Source organism: Rhineura floridana, chromosome 4 (genome assembly GCF_030035675.1).
Source record: "Rhineura floridana isolate rRhiFlo1 chromosome 4, rRhiFlo1.hap2, whole genome shotgun sequence".
Classification (NCBI taxonomy): domain Eukaryota; kingdom Metazoa; phylum Chordata; class Lepidosauria; order Squamata; family Rhineuridae; genus Rhineura; species Rhineura floridana.
The window spans coordinates 86,047,743-86,068,772 of NC_084483.1; the positions used below are offsets into that span (position 1 = coordinate 86,047,743).

At 41.4% G+C, this 21,030-nt stretch overlaps 1 protein-coding gene across 4 annotated transcripts in view; it reads left to right on the plus strand.

The window, feature by feature from the left end:
- FIG4 (FIG4 phosphoinositide 5-phosphatase) overlaps positions 1–21,030 on the plus strand; it is a 159,685-nt gene that overhangs the window by 103,261 nt on the left and 35,394 nt on the right. For all 4 annotated transcript variants that reach the window (XM_061623590.1, XM_061623592.1, XM_061623591.1 and 1 more), the window contains 3 exons: positions 12,169–12,307; positions 17,443–17,501; positions 18,054–18,201. In XM_061623590.1, the coding sequence (XP_061479574.1) occupies positions 12,169–12,307; positions 17,443–17,501; positions 18,054–18,201 (346 nt within the window). The remainder of the gene's footprint in view (positions 1–12,168; positions 12,308–17,442; positions 17,502–18,053; positions 18,202–21,030) is intronic.

Below are 21,030 nucleotides of genomic sequence, written 5' to 3' on the forward strand. Positions count from 1 at the left end.
AGAGGAGGCTCCTGTCGACCCAGACAATGACCTGGTTGTTTTAGATGAAGAGGACTGGAGTGGGAAGTCAGAATCAGGAAATTTCAACCAACAGAATCTTCCAACAGTCCCATTTCCTCCCCCTCTTGTGCAAGGCAATGGAGGCCCTCAGCTTACACACCCCTGACAACCCTCCAGCTCTGTCAGCATCCAGGATCTTGACAGTATGCCCAGAACCAAAACCTAAAAATCCAGGGTGCTCAAACTCCCTGCCTAAAGTGATAAAATCCGAGTTTGATGTCCCTTTACAGTTCAAGAAGTTGGTGTCAACTGCTAACAAATTCTATACATTGGATCAGCAGATTATGGACCAGCTGAAAGTCCCATTAGTAGACACACCCATAGTTAATCTCCTCAATCCGTCCTTAAATCCTAAAGACTCAGATGCTCACCTTAAGGACACGACAGAATGCAAACTGGACCAAGGCCTCAGAAGGGTACATGAGGCCAGTGAGCTTTCCATCAGAGCAGCAGCAGCATCCTCTGTCTTCTCACGAGCTTCTCTTTTATGTCTAGAAGACCTTCTGGACGGCCCACAACAGGACCCTGCCAGAACACGCAGGTCTTTGCTAAATGTTTTTTGGGCAGTGACCTTCATGGCAGATGCATCCATGGACACCATGCAATTTACAGCACGGTCGTTAGCAGCAGGTGTCTTCACCCGTAGGACCCTATGGCTGCGTCACTGGGAAGCAGATGCCACAGCTCACTCTAACCTGGCCTCGGAACCCTGTGTGGGTGGTAAGTTATTTGGTGACGAGGTCTTGGAATCTAAGGACAAGAAGAAGTCTATGCCATCCTCTAAGAAGAGAGAGGATAGAAGGTTGTTTCGAAGAGCCTTCCACCCATATCCACAGTCCCAGTCCTTTTGGAACTCTAGAGCATTGGGACGAACTAGAGACACACGCAGCAGTCACCCCTTCTGGTATAGACAACGTCGCAGACAAAGGGCCAACCACACGTTCCCAATAGACCGGGGTTTGGAGCCCAGACACATGTGAACAAACATCAATTCTGATGCCAGCATTCCTCCAGTGGGAGGACGCCTCTAACGCTTTGCCCAGCGTTGGAGGGACATGTCATTGGACCAGTGGGTATTGCACACCCTCAAAAACAACTTGAGGCTGGAATTTACATCACCCCCTCTGGCAAGATTTGTCCCATCTCCTCTCTCGGCGTCTCAAGACGAGAGCAAGAACCCTCCAAGTAATTTCCCATCTGTTCCAAGTATCTGCAATAGAACCTGTCCCAACAGGGGAGAGACATTTAGGAAATTACTCAGTTTTCTTTACTGTCGCAAAAAAAGATGATTCGTTCAGGGCAGTACTTGCTCTCAATCAAGGAGGCACTGAGAACAGGGGACTTCCTCTCCTCAATTGACTTGAAGGAAGCCTACCTACATGTTCCCATCTTCCCGCCCCCCACACACACACAGACAATATCTCAGGTTCACAGTCGGAGATGACCACTTTCAATACAGGGCCATGCACTTCAGCCTGTCGCCTGCCCCCAGGGCTTTCATGAAAATCGTGGTTGCCCTAGTGGCCCACCTCAGGGCACAAGGAGTCCACATTTTTCCTTCTCCAGACGACTTCCTCATTCAGTCCCCATCACTAAGCCAGGCCTGGGAGGACATACACATCACCTTAGCCTGATGGAAGGATCATGGCTTCCTAATCAACCAAACCAAGAGCCATTTAGTTCCTTCCCGTCACATTGTACATCTGGAGGCCACCATAGACACACAACATGGGACGATATGGCTGGCACAAGACAGAATCAACAAAATACGTGTTGCAGTATCACATCTCTTGACCTCCACATCAGCAGACCTCATGCAGCTGGCCTCAGTGCTGAGGTTGATGGTAGCAGCTTTCCCAACGACTCCTTGGACATGTCATCACTCTCACCCCCTGCAGTGGGCGTTATTGCCATTCCAGAGCGAGATAGCAGCCAGGCAGTATCAGAAAGTATTACTGTCTCCTGCGGTACATCAGTCCTTGATGTGGTGGGCATGCCAACACAACCTACTCAAGGGAGTACCATTCCACAGCCCCCCACGTATAGTGATCACGTCGGATGCCAGCCTATCAGGCTAGGGCGCCATCTGCAATGGTCAGATGGTGCAAGGAACATGGTTACCGGAGGAGTCCAGTCTTCCAATCAGTTTACTGGAACTTCGGACAATCCGCCTGTCATTGATGCAGTTTACACGCTCCATACGACTGTGGGTGGTACTGGTCAGGACAGACAACGTGTCTGCCAAATCTCATGTGAACAGTCGGGGGTATGCGCTCCCCCCTTCTCCAGAGAGAAGCTTTACTCTTCTTCCAGTGGGCGGAACAGCATCTGGAATCTCTCATGGTGGAATACCTCAGAGGGGAGGACAACAGTCAAGCAGACTGGTTGAGTCGGGAGAAGGTACATCAAGGGGAGTGGATGCTACATCCTCTAGCCTTTCAGGCGATACTGGCACGCTTCGGCAAGATCAAAGTAGACCTTTTCGCCACCAGTCACAACCACCAAGTAAAAAGGTTCTTCGCCAGGTACGAGACACCAGAGGCAGAGGGAATAGATGCTCTCACGGCCCAATGACCTTCAGGTCATTTAAATGCCTTTCCGCCTCTTCTGATCCTTCCCAAAGTATTCCAGAAAGTCCAAGCTGAACAGGCAACGGTTCTGCTAGTGGCCCCTTGGTGGCCACAGAGACCTTGGTTTCCGGAACTCATAAACCTATCAGTAGATTCCTTGTGGCAGATTCCTCCCAGGGACGATCTGTTGTTACAGGAACAATTTCTCCATCCGGATCCCAGATGGCTGGCTCTTCATGTATGGAAGTTGAACGGCAACGTCTCTTGAAGAAAGGCATTCCAATGCAAGTTGTACAGACAATATTGGCCTCCAGACGCCCTTCTACTGTCAGGATATACAAGGCCATGTGGAAAGCCTTTCTGTCTTGGTCACAGAAACAAGGTGTAGATCCAAGTAAAGCAGGTATTAAAGATACCCTCTCATTCGTACAGCAGGGCTTGGCAATGGGACTCAGACCAAACACTTTGAGACGTCAGGCTTCGACTTTGTCATCAATCCTATCTAAATGCCCCAAAAGACCATTGGGTTCTCACCCATTACTGAGGTGTTTTCTTCGAGGGGCAACGTTATCGGCGCCACCTGCTATTCATCTTTTCCCAACCTGGGACCTGCACAAAGTCTTAATGGCCTTACAGAAACCTCCCTTTGAGCCCTTGATTTAAGTTCCTCTCCGTTTGCTATCCTTTAAAGTTCTGTTCCTTGTGGCCATTACTTTGGCCCATTGTGTGTCTAAGCTGAATGCCATATCTGTAGATAAGAATTTCTGTATTTTTCATAAGGATAGGGTAGTACTTCACACTGTCCCTTCCTTTTGTCCTAAGGTTCTATATACTTTTCACTGTCAGCAAGAGTCAGTGCTCCCTTTCTTCTGCCCTAACCCTATTCACCCCACTGAGAAGGCGTGGCACTCACTAGACATGATAAGAGCCTTAAAAGTATATATCTCCAAGACTAAGCCTTTTCATAAGACAGATAGTTTATTTGTTTTTTTTCATCCAGCTTCACTGGGTAACAAGGTTTCAACCTCCACCCTAGCTAGGTGGATCAAAGCATGTATTACCTTGGCATATGCTTCGCTGCAACTTGCACAGTAAGCCAGGATAGTGGCTCATTCCACTAGGGCAGCAGCCACAATGGCAGCATTCTCCAGAAATGCTTCACTGACAGAGATATATAGAGCAGCCACATGGGCCACTCCCAGTATGTTTATTAAACATTACGATCAAGATCAACACATATGCATCCGCAGAAGCAGCCTTTGGGAGGATAGTACTATAGCATGCCCTCTCCAACTACCAATAAACTCAGCCCAGCAATTTTCCCACCCTACATGGGTCAGCTTTGGTATGTCCCACCTGATATCATCTTTCCATGCACAGGAGAAGAGACTTTTGGTCTTACTGTGAAAACGGTCTTCTCTGTGCATGTCAAAGATGATATTTAAGACCACTCCCTAGGAGGGCTGCACTACAACTATGTATACCCAGTAGGCCTATTGCAGAGAGTGTATGAGTGCTGTTGTTTTACATTTTATGTCATGCTCCCTGTCACTGCTCTCAATATTAGTTAGCTTGTCATCAAGAACTGAGCTGGGAGCTACACAGAACAGTAAGTTCCTGCAAAAAATCAACAGTGCTCTTCTGCCTTCAACTGCTAGGTGGAGCTACCTACCCACCTACCTGATATCATCTTTGACATGCACAGAGAAGACCGTTTTCATGGTAAGACCAAAAGTCTCTTCTATGCCAAGGATCATTAGGAAAACTGCCAATATCATAATGCCGTTATATAAATCTATGGTGTGGCTGCATTTGGAATACTGTGTACAGTTCTGGTTGCCTCACCTCAAAAAGAATGTTCTATAATTGGAAAAGGTTCAGAAAAGTGTAACCAAGATGATCAAGGGGATGGAGCGACTCCCTTATGAGGAAAGGTTGCAGCATTTGGAGCAGTTTAGTTTAGAGAAATGGCAAGGAAGTGATGACAGGATAAAAGTGTATAAAATTATGCATGGGATGGAGAAAGTGAGTAGAAAAAAGTTTTTTCCCTCTTTCATAACACTAGAACTCGTGGACATCCAGTGAAGCTGAATGTTGCATGATTCAGGACAGACAAGAGAAAGTACTTCTTCACATACCACATAGATAACCTTTGGATTTCGCGCCCACAGGAGGCAATGATGGCCACTAATTTGGACATCTTTAAAAGAGGATTAGACAAATTAGTGAAGCAAAAAGCTATTAGGCAACTAGCCATGATGGCTATGCTCTGCCTCCATAGGTGGAAGCAGCATGCTTTCAAATACCAATTGCTGCAAACTGCAGGAGGGGAGAGTGCTGTATGCACTCAGGTCCTGCTTGTGGGTTTCCCATGGTCAACTGGTTGACCACAGTGAGAACAGGATACTGGACTGGATGGGCCATTGGCCTGATCAAACAGGCTCTTCTTATGTTAAGTTAAAAAAAAAGAAGGGTTTTTTAAAAAGGCACCAAAAATGTAATTGAATCAACTTACAAAGTGATTTAAAAAGCCCAACCCTCTGCCTACCCAAATCATAGGGGAAGGGATAAAGAGGAAATCAGCAGTGGAGTTGGAGCCAAGCATGTGTCATTTTGAGAAATAAGGGTGTGTGTGTATGGAGAGCTGAGCTTACTTTAGATGACATTTCTTATTTGAAGACTTAAGGTGCAATCCAACTTGTATTTGTGCCAGGCTGGGGGGAGTTGACTGTCTGCCGGCAAAAGCCCCTAGTCCTGGCTGAGCTGTGGTGCCACGGGGATCTTGCCAGCTCAGCTGGGGATCCACCAGAAAATCCCAGCCCAGTGGACGGAGAGCTGGTGGAAACTGGCAGAAGGTCTGAAAATGGGGCATTCCTGGGGTGTGTGTGGCAGAGGTGGAGCCAAAGGGAGAGGACTTCCGCTATATCCAACTCCCCTTTGGAGCGCCACACTCAAGTCCAATCCGGCCAAAATGTTTGCCGGCAAAATAAGTCAACATAGGTAAATAATTACAATGGTGGTCAATGGGGAGTGCTTACTCCCCAGTAGGAGTATTTGTGGGAGCTGGCTTTTACCTCCTGGTCTCCTGAATCATCTGGCATTCAGCTGGCCCGGCAGCTCCCAAAAGGCAAGCGGATGCAGCAGAGCTTCCCACCAGCGCCTCCTCCACCGACCCCCCCCCCCCGCTGGCTTACCATGGCTTGGATTGCTCTGTTACCTATTCCCAAGTCCAGTTTAAAGATCAAAGAAACCTAAGAAGGGAAAGCAGAGACCTTGAAATTTACCTGTTGTAAACCGCCCAGAGAGCTTCGGCTATGGGGCGGTATATAAATTGAATTAATAAATAAATAAATAAATTGAAATTGGCCATCAACAGTTAGAATCTGGACAGCAAAGTGAACAGGTACACAGGTCTACTGAGCACAGTCTTCCCACTATGGTGACATGTCTGGTAATCTGTATCAATTATAGGGTGATATTCCAACCAAGTCATACTCGGAGTAGATCCATTGAAATCAACAGTCTTGAGTAACGTAAGATAGGTGTTGCCCATAGAAACTATTTCTATGGCATCTATACATATAGATTAGCATTTGTAGATATTATGCAAATTTGTGTTTTCTTTCATCTTCTTTTTGGCAATGCATAAGTGACCACTCTAATAACAGCCTGATTTTCTGAGAAAGCTTTCAAATACCAAGCCAAGAAATAACTGGGGTAGTGTTGAGGAAATGTGCCCATTTCTACTTAAAACTCGAAGTTTGCAAAGTTTTCTGGCTCCCAAAATAACACTTGTACACTGCAAAATGTCAGCAACCATGTCAAGCAAACTCAAAACTATTGCATTGTAGTTACAATGTTTAAAACCAGACATGCTGTTATTTCTTTTGTAGTTTCTAATGTAAAAGCGTGTCCTTCCAATGCCTTTTCAAACAGGCAGCAGAAGGTAAACTAACGAAAGAACAGCCTTTCTGACAGGCATTATAAACCACTGGTTTCCTTTCATTTTATTGGAACAATCATTCAATGAAGACGTATATGTGAGAAGTATAGGAAGGGCAATGATATACTGCAGACTTCAATATTAATGTTGCCACATTTCTTGTTACAGATTTATGGAATCTAAAACAGTCTATTTATCCAGAAACAGAACTGGACAGTCAACTTTCCTTTAACTGATATATAGGAAAGTAATCTGATTACTCCATCCAGTTAATCATGGTACACTACAGCCCTAGTTGTACTAAATCTGATCCTTTAGGTTTTTTACGGTGTGAGGGTACTGAAGTGTTTAGGCTAACTCAATTACTTTGGCCTCCTGGTTATGTGTCTTTCCACAAACAGCATACAAAAAATGTGCTAGAGCACACGTAGGTACAACAATTATTAAAAAAAACTGTGCAGGATTTTCCTAATTGCAGTGCACACTTTCAGCATGGCTCAAGGGAAAACAGTTAATATTTTTCATCAATGCTTCATCTTGCACTGTTTAGTTTTATTAAAACTAACATTTTTAAGGAGCAGCTTTGTTATAGTAGTCTGTTCATAATAATTACTTCAATTATTTATTTTCACATTTAGCAGACAACATTAATTATTAAGGCAGCCCCACTGTATTACTTCCCTGTTGCTTTGCTCTTATTTATTTTCCAGTTGCATTCTAAAACTCTGTTTATTTTGATAAATCTACAGTTTTTACTCTATGTTAATTTTATAGATTATGTTTTATAGGCCTGAATATGGAGTAGCATTCTGAGGCAAGCTCACGAAACAAAAGGACTGGGATGAAATGATGAAGGGGAAGAAAAGAGAGAGGGATTTTCAGTTGCAGTGTGTGTGGGATCCTTACCACCTTAATTTTTTCTTCTTTTTGAATATTTGTATACTTTTAAAAGGTAGTGGCAACTTCAGCAGCATAAGCTCCACTGCCCTCAAAAAAAGAAAAAGAAAACATTTTGAGGGGTCAAACTGTGACTTCTGAAATGGTCATCCCCAATTTGCTACCCATTTCCAGAAGTGTTTGTTTTGTTGTTTGTTTTTCATAGTTCAATGATAGTTCAATGCGGTACATCCATCATCTTGCTTCTTTACTGGCCATTGTTTGAAGGGAAGACAAACATGCCATCCTATTCCCATCTTTCCTACTATCATAGTTAAGAAATTAGGAGCACCCGCTGGGCTTGTATTCCCCTTCACTCTACCTTTCTCTCACACCTATTACTACATCCCTTCCCTTTTATGTATTAACAGTGATGTAGCATTATGTGTGCACTGAGCTTAACATTAACCTTTGCTGACATTTAAACTTGAGCTATCACTTTCAGCACCAGGATATTTGATTCTCAATAATTGCCCTAAAATTAGTCCTTAAGCAATGAAAAGTAATGTATGTAGCTTATCGCCAGTAGTCTGTGAGATTTTACTGTGGAAAAAAAGCATACCTTATATTTAAATATACCATTAAACTAGTCTGAATTGGGTACGTAGTTGATGGGCAGACACAACACACATCAACAATGAATAGTTGGACATACAAGATAGTATAGTAGGGAAACATACCATTTTAGAAAAGACTATATAAAAGAGATAAAGAGCAGGGGTGGCTAAGAACATAAGAACGGCCTGCTGCATCAGGCCAATGGCCCATCTAGTCCAGCATCCTGTTCTCACAATGGCCAACCAATTGCCCATGGGAAACCCGCACACAGCACCTGAATACAAAGAGCACTCTCCCCTCCAATGGTTTTCAGCTACTGGTATTTGGAAGCATACTGCCTTCGCCTTTGGAGGCAGAGCATAGCCATCGTGGCTAGTAGCCATTGATAGACTTTTCTTCCATCCAAGTTGGTGGCCATCACTGCCTCTTGTGGGCACAGATTCCATAGTTTAGCTATGCGCTGTGTAAATAAGTCCTTCCTTCGTCTGCCCTGAATCTTGTAACATTCAGCTTCATTGGATGTCCACGAGTTCTAGTGTTATGAAAGAGGGAGATTGGTGTTACATTGGCCACTTTCTGGTCCTCCGGTAAGGAGGCAGATCTGAGGGACAAGTTACATATTTTTTTAGAATAGCAGCAATCTCATATTTGATTTCTTTTAGAACTCTTGGGTGGGTGCCATCCTGACTCAGCAATTTGTCAGTTTTGATTTTGTCTATTAAGCCTAGGACTTCATCCCTCGGCACCACTATGTGCCTCAGTTCTTCAGGCTCCCTTCCTGCAAAACTTAGCTTAGGCACAGGGATCTGCCCTATATCCTCCATTGTGAAGATGTAAGGAACTTCTCTGCAGTCTCCTTATCCTGCTTTAGCACACCTTTGACTTGTCATCCAAGGATCCAACCACGTTCCTAGATGGTCTTCTGCTTTGAATATGTTTAAATAATTTTTTATTGTTGGTTTTTAAGTTTTTAGCAATGTCCTCCTCAAAACATTGTGTTCTTTTTTATTCTCTTCATTCAGACAAGGCTTTATTTTTATTTGAAGGAAGCTTCTTGTCTCTAATAGCCTTTTCTGATCTGTGGTTTACGCTCTAGTTAAGCTTCTTATATTGTGTTTTTAAACAATTCCCAAGCATTTTGGTAGTAATTTGTCCCTTTGGACTTTTCCTTTCAACTTTCTTTTTACCAATCCCCTCATTTTGCAGAAGTTTCCTCTTTTGAAGTCAAATGTGACCATGTGTGATTTTCTTGGAAATTGGCCATTTACACGTGTGTTTAATAGCACTATGGTTACTGCTCCGAATCAGTTCAACAACACTTAAATCTCGCATCAGGTTCTGGGGGCTACTTAAGATTAAGTCCAGGGTTGCTTTCCCTCTGGTCAGTTCTGTGACCAACTGTACTAGGGCCCAGTCATTTAGGGTATCTAGAAATTTTATCACTTTATCATAACTGGAACTCATATATAGCTAGTCTAAGTCAAGGTAGTTGAAGTCACCTATTACTACAGCATTTCCCATTTTGGATTTTTCCTCAATTTCAGTTTTCATCTCAAGATCTCCCTCAGCATTTTGGTTAGGGAGATTATAGAGCGTCCCCAGTACTAAATTACTCTTGGGGCTCGGTATCACCACTCACAATTATTCTGTGGAGGAGTCTGCTTCTTTGGGAGCTTCTAGCTTTCTGGATTCACTGCCCTCTTTCACATATAGAGCAACACTGCCACCAATACATTCTTCTCTGTCCTTCCAATATAGTTTATATCCAGGGATAACCATGTCCCAGTGGTATTCTCCATTCCACCATGTTTCTATTATGCTCATTATATCAATGCTGGTCTCTAAGACAAAGCATTCCAGTTCTCCCATCTTGGCTCGGAGGCTTCTAGCATTAGCGTATAAACACTTGTATACAGTGTCTCTCTTCAATTGTCTTTGGCACGTTTAGTTTGTTTGGCCTGTGGTACTTTTCCCTCTCCGCATTGCTTTCTTGTGTCCCTGTACTCTCAGTGGCTAGTTTAAAATTTCATCATTTTGTTGTCTTTATCCCAGGGGGGAGATTTGTTCTGAACTGGACCCTCCTCATCTCCTGTCAGCTTGTCCCTATCAATCAGTTTAAAAGTTGCTTTGTCACCTTTTTTTAAGCACCAGCAGCCTGTTTCCTTCCCTGTTCAAGTGGAGTCCGTCCCTTTTGTACTGGTCCGGCTTGTCCCAAAATGTTTCCCAGTGCCTAACAAATCAAAACCCTTCCTACCAACACTATTGTCTCATCCATGCATTGAGACTACAAAGCTGCACTTGTCTAGCTGGCCCTGCATGTGGAACTGGTACCATTTCAGAAAAAACTATCTTGGAGGTTCTGGTTTTCAGCATCCTACCTAGCAACCTAAATTTTGCTTCCAGGCCCTCATGACTGCATTTTCCCATGTTATGTTGGTGCCAACATGCACCACGACCACTGACTCCTCCACGGCACTGTTTACCAAGCTATCTAGCTAACGGGCGACATCCGTAACCTTCATGCCCTGCAGTCTGCACTCCCATCACATACCCCACTATATATGTTCCTAATGATCAAATCATCCACTACCAGGATCCCTCCCCCCCAGAGAAGTATCCTTGACACAAGAGGATATCTGCTTGTCCCCCAAGGAATGGGTCCTTCTTCCTCAGGTGGACACCCTTCTCCTTCTTCATAGGCTAACCTGTGGGCCCCAGATGTTGTTAAGATGCAACTCCTGTCAGCTTCAGCCAGCATGGCCAATAGTCAGGGATGATGGGAGTTGTAGAGAACCACATGTTAGCCACCCCTATTGTGGAGAAAGAGTTGCAATAAATCAAGGTTTTTGTTGCACTGAAGAAAACATTATTTATGGATAACTACTGCTTTTGATAATTTAACTATTTAATAACTGATAGAAGAGGGTCCAGAATTGTTTCTCAGTAAAATCTAATTTACCATACATTTGTATAATTTGTGCTTTGTATAAATCTTTGGTTTGCATAAATTATATGACAGTAAGTCATAGACATTTTAAAATGGCATTAACGATTCCTTTCATATTGCATCCTTCAAATCGCACCTGTTTGTACTCATGCTAATGGTGATGCATACCCTCCTAGTTGATTGCTATGTGGGAGAAAGAATTTATGCTATGTGGGACTATTTTGTATAGTCTTTTTTACAAGGAAACTAACTGCAGGTGTACAACTTAAGAAAAATTTTGTGAGACATATACAGTGATATGTTTAATTTAGTGGTGTCTTTAATTTTAAGTGTTGAGGTATCATGTCACTGGAGATTAATTTCAAGACTTTCATTTGAGATTAATTTCAAGACTTAGCAAGCTTAATTATAATAGTCTTGATGCTCTTATATTGTGAGTATATTCTTGTACATTCTTGAGCTTACTCTTTGCAATCTCGCCATTTTACAACAAAGTGCCTGTTTCTGGACTGTGTCTGGATCATTAATGACTGTAGCAAGGATTGAAAAAGCAAATAATCAGTGAGACAAGAGCATGCAAGGAAGAGTTCAGCTTCCTGAAGATGAGGGAAAGAAGTCTGACTGAAATGAGATTGCAATAAGAAAGAGAAAGAAGCAAAGGGGAAATGGAAGCAGTTCTGCTTAGATGGGGGGCAATTATCCTTCCAGATGTTTTGGGGCTACAAATCCCAATATCCTTGACTTTGGCCATGAGGGCTGGAACTGATGGGAGTTGGGGTCCAGGACCATATGGAAGCCACAGACTCCCCATTCCTGTGGGACACTCGGTTATTAATGGTACTATGGAACTATGTGTTGGAGGAAATATGCTATTACTGCAACAAATGTTCCCATATCACTCTTCTCCCATTGTAAATTGTAGTGAACCTTCACCACCACCACCCATCCTGAGGCTGTGGTGCTGTCTTTCCCTGCTTCCATTACACCTAATTGACTGTTGGTGGCAGGTATAATAGACATTTCAGCTGCAGATCCATGTTTCTCCTAATGTGTAGTTCTATCCATTCTTGCAATTCCATTCGATCTCCTCTTCTCCCCTCCCTGCTTTGTATGTGTATATGTGTTTATAGCTCTAAATTGTAACTTCCTTCTAGATGCTGACAGACAGGATTCGATCAATCTGTTTCTGGGAGTATTTCAGCCTGAAGAAGGGAAACCTCATCTTTGTGAACTTTCTACTGATTTTTACTTGCATCAGAAGGACACAATGACTCTTACCCAGACAAGGAGAAGGTATTTCCTAGTTGTACCATTGTTTGCTTACAAAATGGCTGAATATTTTAGAAGTTTTGTAACAGTCGTTACTTTTTATTAATTTTATTTTAAGAATTTTTATGCTGCCTTTAAAAACAATTTTTTCCAAGGTGGTATAATCAGTAAAACCATTTAAAAATCTATTATTGTAATATTTTAAACTAAACAGCATAAAACAATTTATTTCTTTTTAAAATTATTTTTTATTTGCAGATTTAACAGTGGAAGGAATAAAAAAGAAAACAAAGAAAAAGCATTAAATTAAATAAAAATATCAAAGGTCCAAAAAGAAGAAACTATATATGAATACTAATAATAATAACAATAGATCACCATCAGCATAAAACAATTTCTGATCCAGACTAATAAAATGTATTATAATTTAAAACAGAATAGTTTACATTTTAAAAAATCAACTGTACCTACTTTGAGAGGAAGTTCCACAAGTATGGGGCCAGCACTGAATGGGCCCTATCTCTTATTACTTGCCAATAAAATTGACCTTGATGGAGTAGCTGCAAGAAAAGTTTCTGTGGCCTAGCTTAAGGCCCAGGTCATTTCATACCAGTGCAGGCAGTCCTTCAAGTAACCTGGTCCCAAAACATGAGGGCATTAAAGATCAATACAGCAGTTTCAATTGGGCCAAAAACAAATAGGTAACCAATGGAGCCAATATAGAATTTGTATATTACGCTGTGAACGCCATCTCTGTTATATTTCCGGTGCCTACTGAAGACCTTCCTCTTTCAACAAGCCTTTTAAGTTGAGACCTTATCCCAGTCTGCATCTGTGTTGGAATTCCTTGTTAATATGTTTTTAAACCTTTTTTTTTTTTTTTAATGTTTTTAAACCTTTTTTAAAAAAGATGTTTTAAGGTTTTTTTAAAAATGCTTTTAAAGATGTTTAGTTTTAATATATTTTAAAGTCTGTTTTTATGATGTTTTAAAGTGTTTTTAGTGCCTTGGGCTCTTACTGGGAGGAAGGGCGGGATATAAATCAAATAATAAATAAATAAATAAATGCTTAGCACCCACAAGGATCTGGATGGTTGCATTCTGTACCAGCTAAAGCTTCCAAAGTGTCTTTAAAGCCAGTCCCATGTAAAGGCAGTCCCAGTCTTGTCAGGATCTAACCACAGCATTAGTAACTGAGATGGAATCTACTGCTTCTAGATATCCATCACTTTCTCCACCTGCCTTCCATCAGTGGAGGCATCTACAAGATCGAATAATCTTTTTCAGTTGGAGGGCTTTTTCCATTAATGGAAGGGTACCATAGGAAATAACCCATTATGTCCACTTAAGGTTTTCACATTTCTGAAACTACTTACTTACTTACTTACTTACTTATTTATTATTTGATATATATCCCACCCTTCCCTCAAGCACCTTGAAAACAATGCAGTGATTACTAGGAGCCAACATGGATTTATGAAGAACAAATCCTGCCAAACTAATCTTATCTCATTTTTTGATTGGGTAATCTCCCTTGCCGACTGTGGGAATGCTGCGGATGTAATATATCTCAACTTCAGCAAAGCTTTTGAAAAAGTGTCCCATGATATTCTGATTAGCAAGCTAGCTAAATGTGGGCTGGATGGAACAACTATCAGGTGGGTCCACAGTTGGCTACAGAATCATACTCAAAGAGTGCTTATCAATAGTTCCTTCTCAAACTAGGCAGAAGTAACAAGTGGGGTACCACAGGGCTAGGTCCTGGGCCCAGTGCTCTTCAACATTTTTATTAACAACTTGGATGAGGAGGTACAGGGCATGCTTTTCAAATTTGCAGATGATACAAAATTGGGGGGCACAGCTAATACCATGGAAGACAGAAAGAAAATTCAAAGGGACCTTGATAGGCTGGAGCATTGGGCTGAAAACAACAGAATGAAGTTCAACAGGGATAAATGCAAAGTTCTACACCTAGGAAAAAGAAACCAAATGCACAGTTATAAGATGGGGGATACTTGGCTCAGCAATACGACATGTGAGAAGGATCTTGGAATTGTCGTTGATCACAAGCTGAATATGAGCCAACAGTGCGATGTGGCTGCAAAAAAAGACAAATGCTATTTTAGGCTGCATTAACAGAAATGTAGTTTCCAAATCACGTGAAGTATTAGTTCCCCTCTATTCAGCACTGGTTAGGCCTCATCTTGAGCACTGCATCCAGTTCTGGTCTCCACAATTCAAGAAGGATGCAGACAAACTGGAACAGGTTCAGAGGAGGGCAACGAGGATGATCAGGGGACTGGAAACAAAGCCCTATGAGGAGAGACTGAAAGAACTGGGCAGTTTAGCCTTGAGAAGAGAAGGCTGAGGGGAGATATGATAGCACTCTTCAAGTACATGAAAGATTGCCACACAGAGGAGGGCCGGGATCTCTTCTCAATCGTCCCAGAGTGCAGGACACAGAATAATGGGCTCAAGTTGCAGGAAGCCAGATTTTGACGGAACATCAGCAAAACCTTCCTAACTGTTAGAGCAGGACGACATTGGATCTAGAGAGGTAGTGCACATTCAAGAAGCACTCAAGAGGCAGCTGGACAGCCAGCATCTGTCGGGAATGCTTTGATTTGGATTCCTGCATTGAGCAAGGGGTTGGACTTGATGGCCTTATAAGCCCCTTCCAACTCTACTATTCTATGATTCCTCCCAGTAGGAGCCCAGGGTGGCAAACAAAAGCACTAAAAACACTTTAAAGCAGACTTTAAAATATATTAAAACATCTTTACAAACATTTTTTGAAAGATTTAAAAACATCCTTTTTTAAAAAAGAAAATGTTTAGAAACATATTAAAAAGCAATTCCAATAGATGCAAACTGGAATAGTTTTTTTAACTAGCAGTTGATAGTACAGTTGAAAAATGAATGTGTAGTGTTCTTCTGTTCCACATCTCATCACTATAGGATATGGCCTATAGTGCTAAAGGGTGCTAAAGGGACTTAAAATTATATTTCTTGTTGAGATGAGTCATCATACTTACTTGTGTTCCAAAAAAATTGCTGTCTTCATTGTTGTTCTGTGCTTTCAGAGAGGAGTTAAATCTTGTTCCATATGACTCCAAAAATACAGTTAAAAGTTAGATTTTAATTTTCAATATTTGATAGCATGTGTTCCCTTTATTGTCAACATAAACTAAAAATTACTATTGTATTCTGCAACAAATGAAACTTACTTATAGGCTACTGGTAAGGAATAATCCATGTCCCTCTTTGGTTGTGTTTTGCCCATGAGATCCATATTTTTTAATTAAAAAGATCCTACTACTGTGTTTTTGCTTTTTTAATGGAAAACAAAATTTAAACATAGAGCAGAATCTCTGTCTGCTAAAATTTCAGTCATACTGAGTTGATCAGGGTTCAAGGCACTGAATTACATTACAAAGTGTGTGGCTATTCTCTTTGAACTTTTCATCTTTTTAAACTGCTGTTAAATTGTTAGGCCTTGATGTTATAGCTGCAACTGTATAAGGGCCTTTGAGACCAATAGATATTGATTGTGCAGAACAATATAGCTATGCTGGCCTTACAGACTCCAGAAAATTCTTCATAAAGACACAGTTACATGATTGAGACTATAAACTCTCCTAGACAAGGAATTTTTAAAATCTTTTCACACTTAGCTTACCGGATCAAATTATTCTTTGGTCAAACAAACAGCAGGATGTCGAAGCCAGTTTCATTATATGTCGAGCTGTAGACACAGGGACCACAATCCATATTTCTGTGTGCGTGAATAGCATTTCCATTGCTGGTTATGGCAGAAAGAGCTCCAAAAGTATACATAGCTATCAGTAAATGGTGATGCTGCATTCTGTGCCTAAAGAAGGGATTGCGGTTAGAAATGTTTAAATTGGACAAATATAGTGACTTATAACCCCAATGTTCATAAATTATTTGGAGTTAGTGGTGAGTAGCAAAGTGAGTGGATTTGGTGATGGCACAAATTATTCAGGGTTGTAAAAACAAAGAAGGATTGCAAAGTCCTCCAAAAGCAAAATCTGTAAATGGGCAATAAAATGGCAATTCAGGTGTGGCAATTCAGGTCAGTGTACAGTACAAAGTGATGCAAAAACTCCTAACTTTTACAGATATACTGATGGGGGATCTGAGTTAATGGTAACTGACTAGAGATACTGGGGTCACGGTGGATAGTGCAATGAAAATCCCACCTCATATGCGGTGGCAGCTGTGAAAAAGGTGAATTCAGTGTTGGGGATCATTGGGAAAGAGTTCAAAAATGAAACTGCCAGTATCTTAATGCAAATCTATGGTGCAACTGCATTTGGAATATTGTGCATTGTTCTGGTTGTCATACCTCCAAAAGGGTATTGTAGAGCAGAAAAGGATGGACAGATTAAAAAAAAAATACTTCTTCACATAGAACGTAGTTATACTATAGCACTAGCTACTCCAAGATAGGGTGATGTCCACCAACTTTGACAGCTGGTTTAGATAAATTAATGGAGGATAAGCCAATTAATTGTTACTAGTCATTGTGGCTATGTATTTCCTCCAATATCAGAGGTAGCATACTTATGAATTCCAGTTACTAGGGAACAACAGCAGGAAAAGGCTATTGTCCTCATGTCCTGTTGTCCAGGCGTCTGGTTGGTCACTGTGGGAAACAGGATCCTGGACTAGACTGGCCTTTGGTCTGATTTAGCGGGGCTGCTCTAGTATTCTTATTTAGTATTTCTTTAGTTCCATCAATGTGCATTCTAGCCTACATCAATGTACATGGAGCTTACAGAGTAGAAAAAGACAGATCCTTCTCCTGAAAGGTTTACAGTCTAAAATTTGATACACGGAAACAATGGAGGGAAGTTTAAACAGAGGAAAACAGGGAAAGAATGCATTGTTTCAGCTAAACATGCTTGGGCTTAGTTACAGCAAGGCATGGGGACTAGAGAGTTTCATAAAGTCTGCATGGAAAAGTGAGTTTTGAGAAGGGAATTGAAGGAAGTAAGAGGAGGCACCATGCCGGTATTATAAGAGGCAATTCCAAGCATAAGGGAGAAAGGGTGGCAGCAATTGAGGGAATGGGAGATTTTGGGGGATATAACTGACTAGTTTTTTAAAACAATTGTTTTTATTCCATACTTAAAGCTATACTTTCTGGTGGACTCCAGGTGTCCTGGAATGCTTGCCAATGCCTTATGATGAAGGTCAGTTCTACTTATAAGAAAACGTATGTTTTTCCATTATTTTTGAAGATGAACACAATTCTCTTTTAGAATAGCAGCATGAAATGCACATAAATACAAGAATAAAGCTAGTAAAATAATGATCCTGCTAACTTAAGTATGATGAATTAAACTAGTGTGTGGCCAAAGACATTTGATTACTTCACGTAGATTATAAGATGTGATTTTCTTGTCAAAGGGTGAGCTTGTCAAAGGGAGACCTGTGGAAAAACACATGGAGATGTTTCATACACATGGCCATTCTTCTATAGGAAATCATTCTGGGGTTGGATCCAGATTGTTCATGGATGAAACTCCACACATGTACTCTTTACTGGAGGGGCGGGGGAAGGTGATGTTTGCTGACCCACCCACCCCAAATGCACACCCTGAAACAGCTAATCCAGAGGGTCAGGGAATCTTCTGGAGCAGTATAGGAGGATGTTACAGGGGCTGCAGTTGGAAAAATTCACTTTAGCGATATATGAGATTCAAGAGATTCACTGTAGCAATATATGTGTGTTTCTTTTGTAGTAACTTCTGTTGAAAACAGAAGGAAACTAATAGTGAAGAAATTTCATAAGTTTGATGAAGAGATTGACATTCATAATGAATTTTTTCAACCCTATGAACTTAGTAGTTTTGATGACACCTTTTGCTTGGCAATGACGAATTCAATCAGGTATGTGTGTTTTATTTTTCAAGTTAATGGCATTTTGATTCATTCTTTCTAATTTTAAAACTGAAAGTTTAAAAACACTTTCCTTAGCATGAATTTCAATTTATAGCCTTAAAATGGCATTTGCACAGGAGAATTCATTATCGCTCATGTGACAGATCACCTGTTCATGTGAATCAGTATAAAGAAGTGAGTCTAAAGCTTGTATTTGCTTAGACCAGTGATTCTCAAACGGTGCGCCCAGGCACACTGGTGCGCCCTAAGAGGTGACTAGGTGTGCCTCAAATATTATGAAAGTATATTTTAAAAATGAGAAGAAACCCATTTGTATAGGGTAAGTAATAGTTTTCTATAGTTTATTTTTATTCATAGTTTAAAATATATTAATATATTTTTAATTTTGTACATGAAGTGCGCCAGAAATTTTTTATATGTTTTACAGTGTGCCGCGAACCAAAAAAGTTTGAGAACCACTGGCTTAGACAGAGGAGCACCAATTAACAAATATATAGCCACACGAGTGACTGTATGCTATAGTCAGCATGATTTTTTTTGCATTCTGCAGTGTTAAATTGAAAATACCCCCATGCCATTCTGATGCTTTCCATAAGCTCATTTCAAAACAAAGCCTTACAAAACTTATAGTCTTGAACTCAGAAACCCTCTAAATTTTCATGGCAATGCACAAAACAGTCAGAGAGAATCGAGAGTTCAGAGTGTAAAAAGAGAAAAAGAAAAACCAGACCTCTTTTGGACTTTTTTCTGTCAAAGTTCTCATAATTTGTTGAAATTAATTAAAAATCAACCATGTTCACAGAGTACCTGTACTCCTATTACTGACATTGCCCCATACTCTGAGCATCATCTTCTGCAGTTTAAAAGTTAAAAAAAAAATGCCTGGATGATTTTTAATTAATTTAAGAAGTTTTACATTGAATGCTATGATAATGTCGGACATGCTCAGTAAGAACCAGCTGTCAGTGTTCTAAAAGCGAGACTCATAGCTGCTTGGCTTACCTAATCAGGGGGCCACACCCACACCAGACCTTTATTTCACTTTAGACAGTCATGGCTTCCCCCAAAGAATCCTGGGAAGTGTAGTTTGTGAAGGGTACTGAGAGGAGACTCCTATTCCGCTGACAGAGTTCCAGTGGCCAGAGTGGTTTAAGAGTCGGCCACTCTGATTGAAGGTCTGTGAGGGCAACAGGGCATCTCCTAGCAACTCTCAGCACCCTTCATTAACTACACTTCCCAAGATGCTTTGGGAGAAGCCATGACTGTCTAAAGTGAAATAAAGGTCTGGTGTAGATGTGGCCAGGGACAGCTTTGGTTTAAATTTGGGTGGGAGGCTACATGTGCCTGCTATAGAATAAAAAGATGGGGGAAACCCTAAAAAAGAATGATACTGTTCACAATGTTTTCCTTTTGGAAAGGAAAGGGGCTTTCGTCTCTGCCCAGTGCCCATGCATCCAATCTCCTCCCCTCCCTTCCTCCTTCCCCCTCCCCTTCCTGCCCTCCTCTTCCCCTCCCTGCCCCTCACCCAGGTCAGTTTCACCTATCCTAAGTATGATTGAACAGGACTAAATCCCACTGAACTAAAAAAGCATGCAAATGATCAAACCTGCTCTCCCCTCTGCCTCCCTCTTATCCTCTCCCCTTTCCTCCTTCCCTCCTTCTTACTTCACCCCCTTCCCCTCCCCCATCCCCTTCCAATCCTTCCCCCTCCTTCCCCTCCCCTCTGCCCTCCCCCTCCTCCCCCATGGTCAGTTTTTTCCTATCCTAAGCACGATTGCATGGCAGTAAATCCCATTGAACTCAATAAGCATGCAAATGATCAAACCTGCCCTCTCCTCCTCCCTCCCATCACCATTTTGCCCCTTCCCTCCCCCTTCCTTCACCCCTCCCTCTCCTGCTCCTCTCTTCCCCCCTTCCTCCTTCCCTCTACTGTCCCCTCCACTCCTCCCCCATGGTCAGTTTTACCTATCCTAGCTATGATTGCACGGGAGTAAATCCCACTGAACTCAGTAAGCATGGAAATGATCACTCCATTCTCAGCAGACTTGCGCAGGATCCCATTTCTTACCTCCCAGATTAAAAAGCAGAGAAATTCACTTATAAGAAAAAAAAACCTTGCAGTTTAAGAACGTACATATAAGGGAGTGGTGGCAGCACCTGCAATCAGCCCAAATAACAGAAACAAGACATGTGCTGTGCTAATCTTGATTTAGCAGAAGGAAGCAACAATATTAAAACAGTTGATATAGTTCAGATAGTCACTTTAAATATGTTTGATTGACTTTGCAAGTTAGTGAAGTTTCCTATAGTAAATCATTTTCTTTTGCTTCTGTTTCTGTGAATATGTGAAGTACAGCAACACTTTGCAACACTAAAAAAAAGCTCCAAAAACAATTGTGGAATAATGACACTGACTATTCTGCAGAATAGTTTCCAACGGACATGTCTGTTTGCATAAGATAGAACACTGGGAGGTGAAATACCGACAAGCAAAGACCTTCCTATTGCAACAAGCCTTTGGAATTGAAGGCTAAGGATGGGGCGTGAAGGGTGCTGCATTTTTAAACTAGTTTGAACTTTTTTAGCTATATGTGTGTATGGTTTTAATATTGGAAATAGTTTAATCTTATTTTAATGTAGACTTTGTATGTTTTTAATTATATGTATTTTTTATCTGGAAGCCGCCATGAGTTCCAGTTTTGGAAAAATGGCGGGGTATAAATAAAGATAATAATAATAATATTCTAGCAAAATTCTAGGTGTGCTCTATGTTTTCAATTGACCATGCTCACCTTTCCTTAAGTGGAGTAGTTTAAG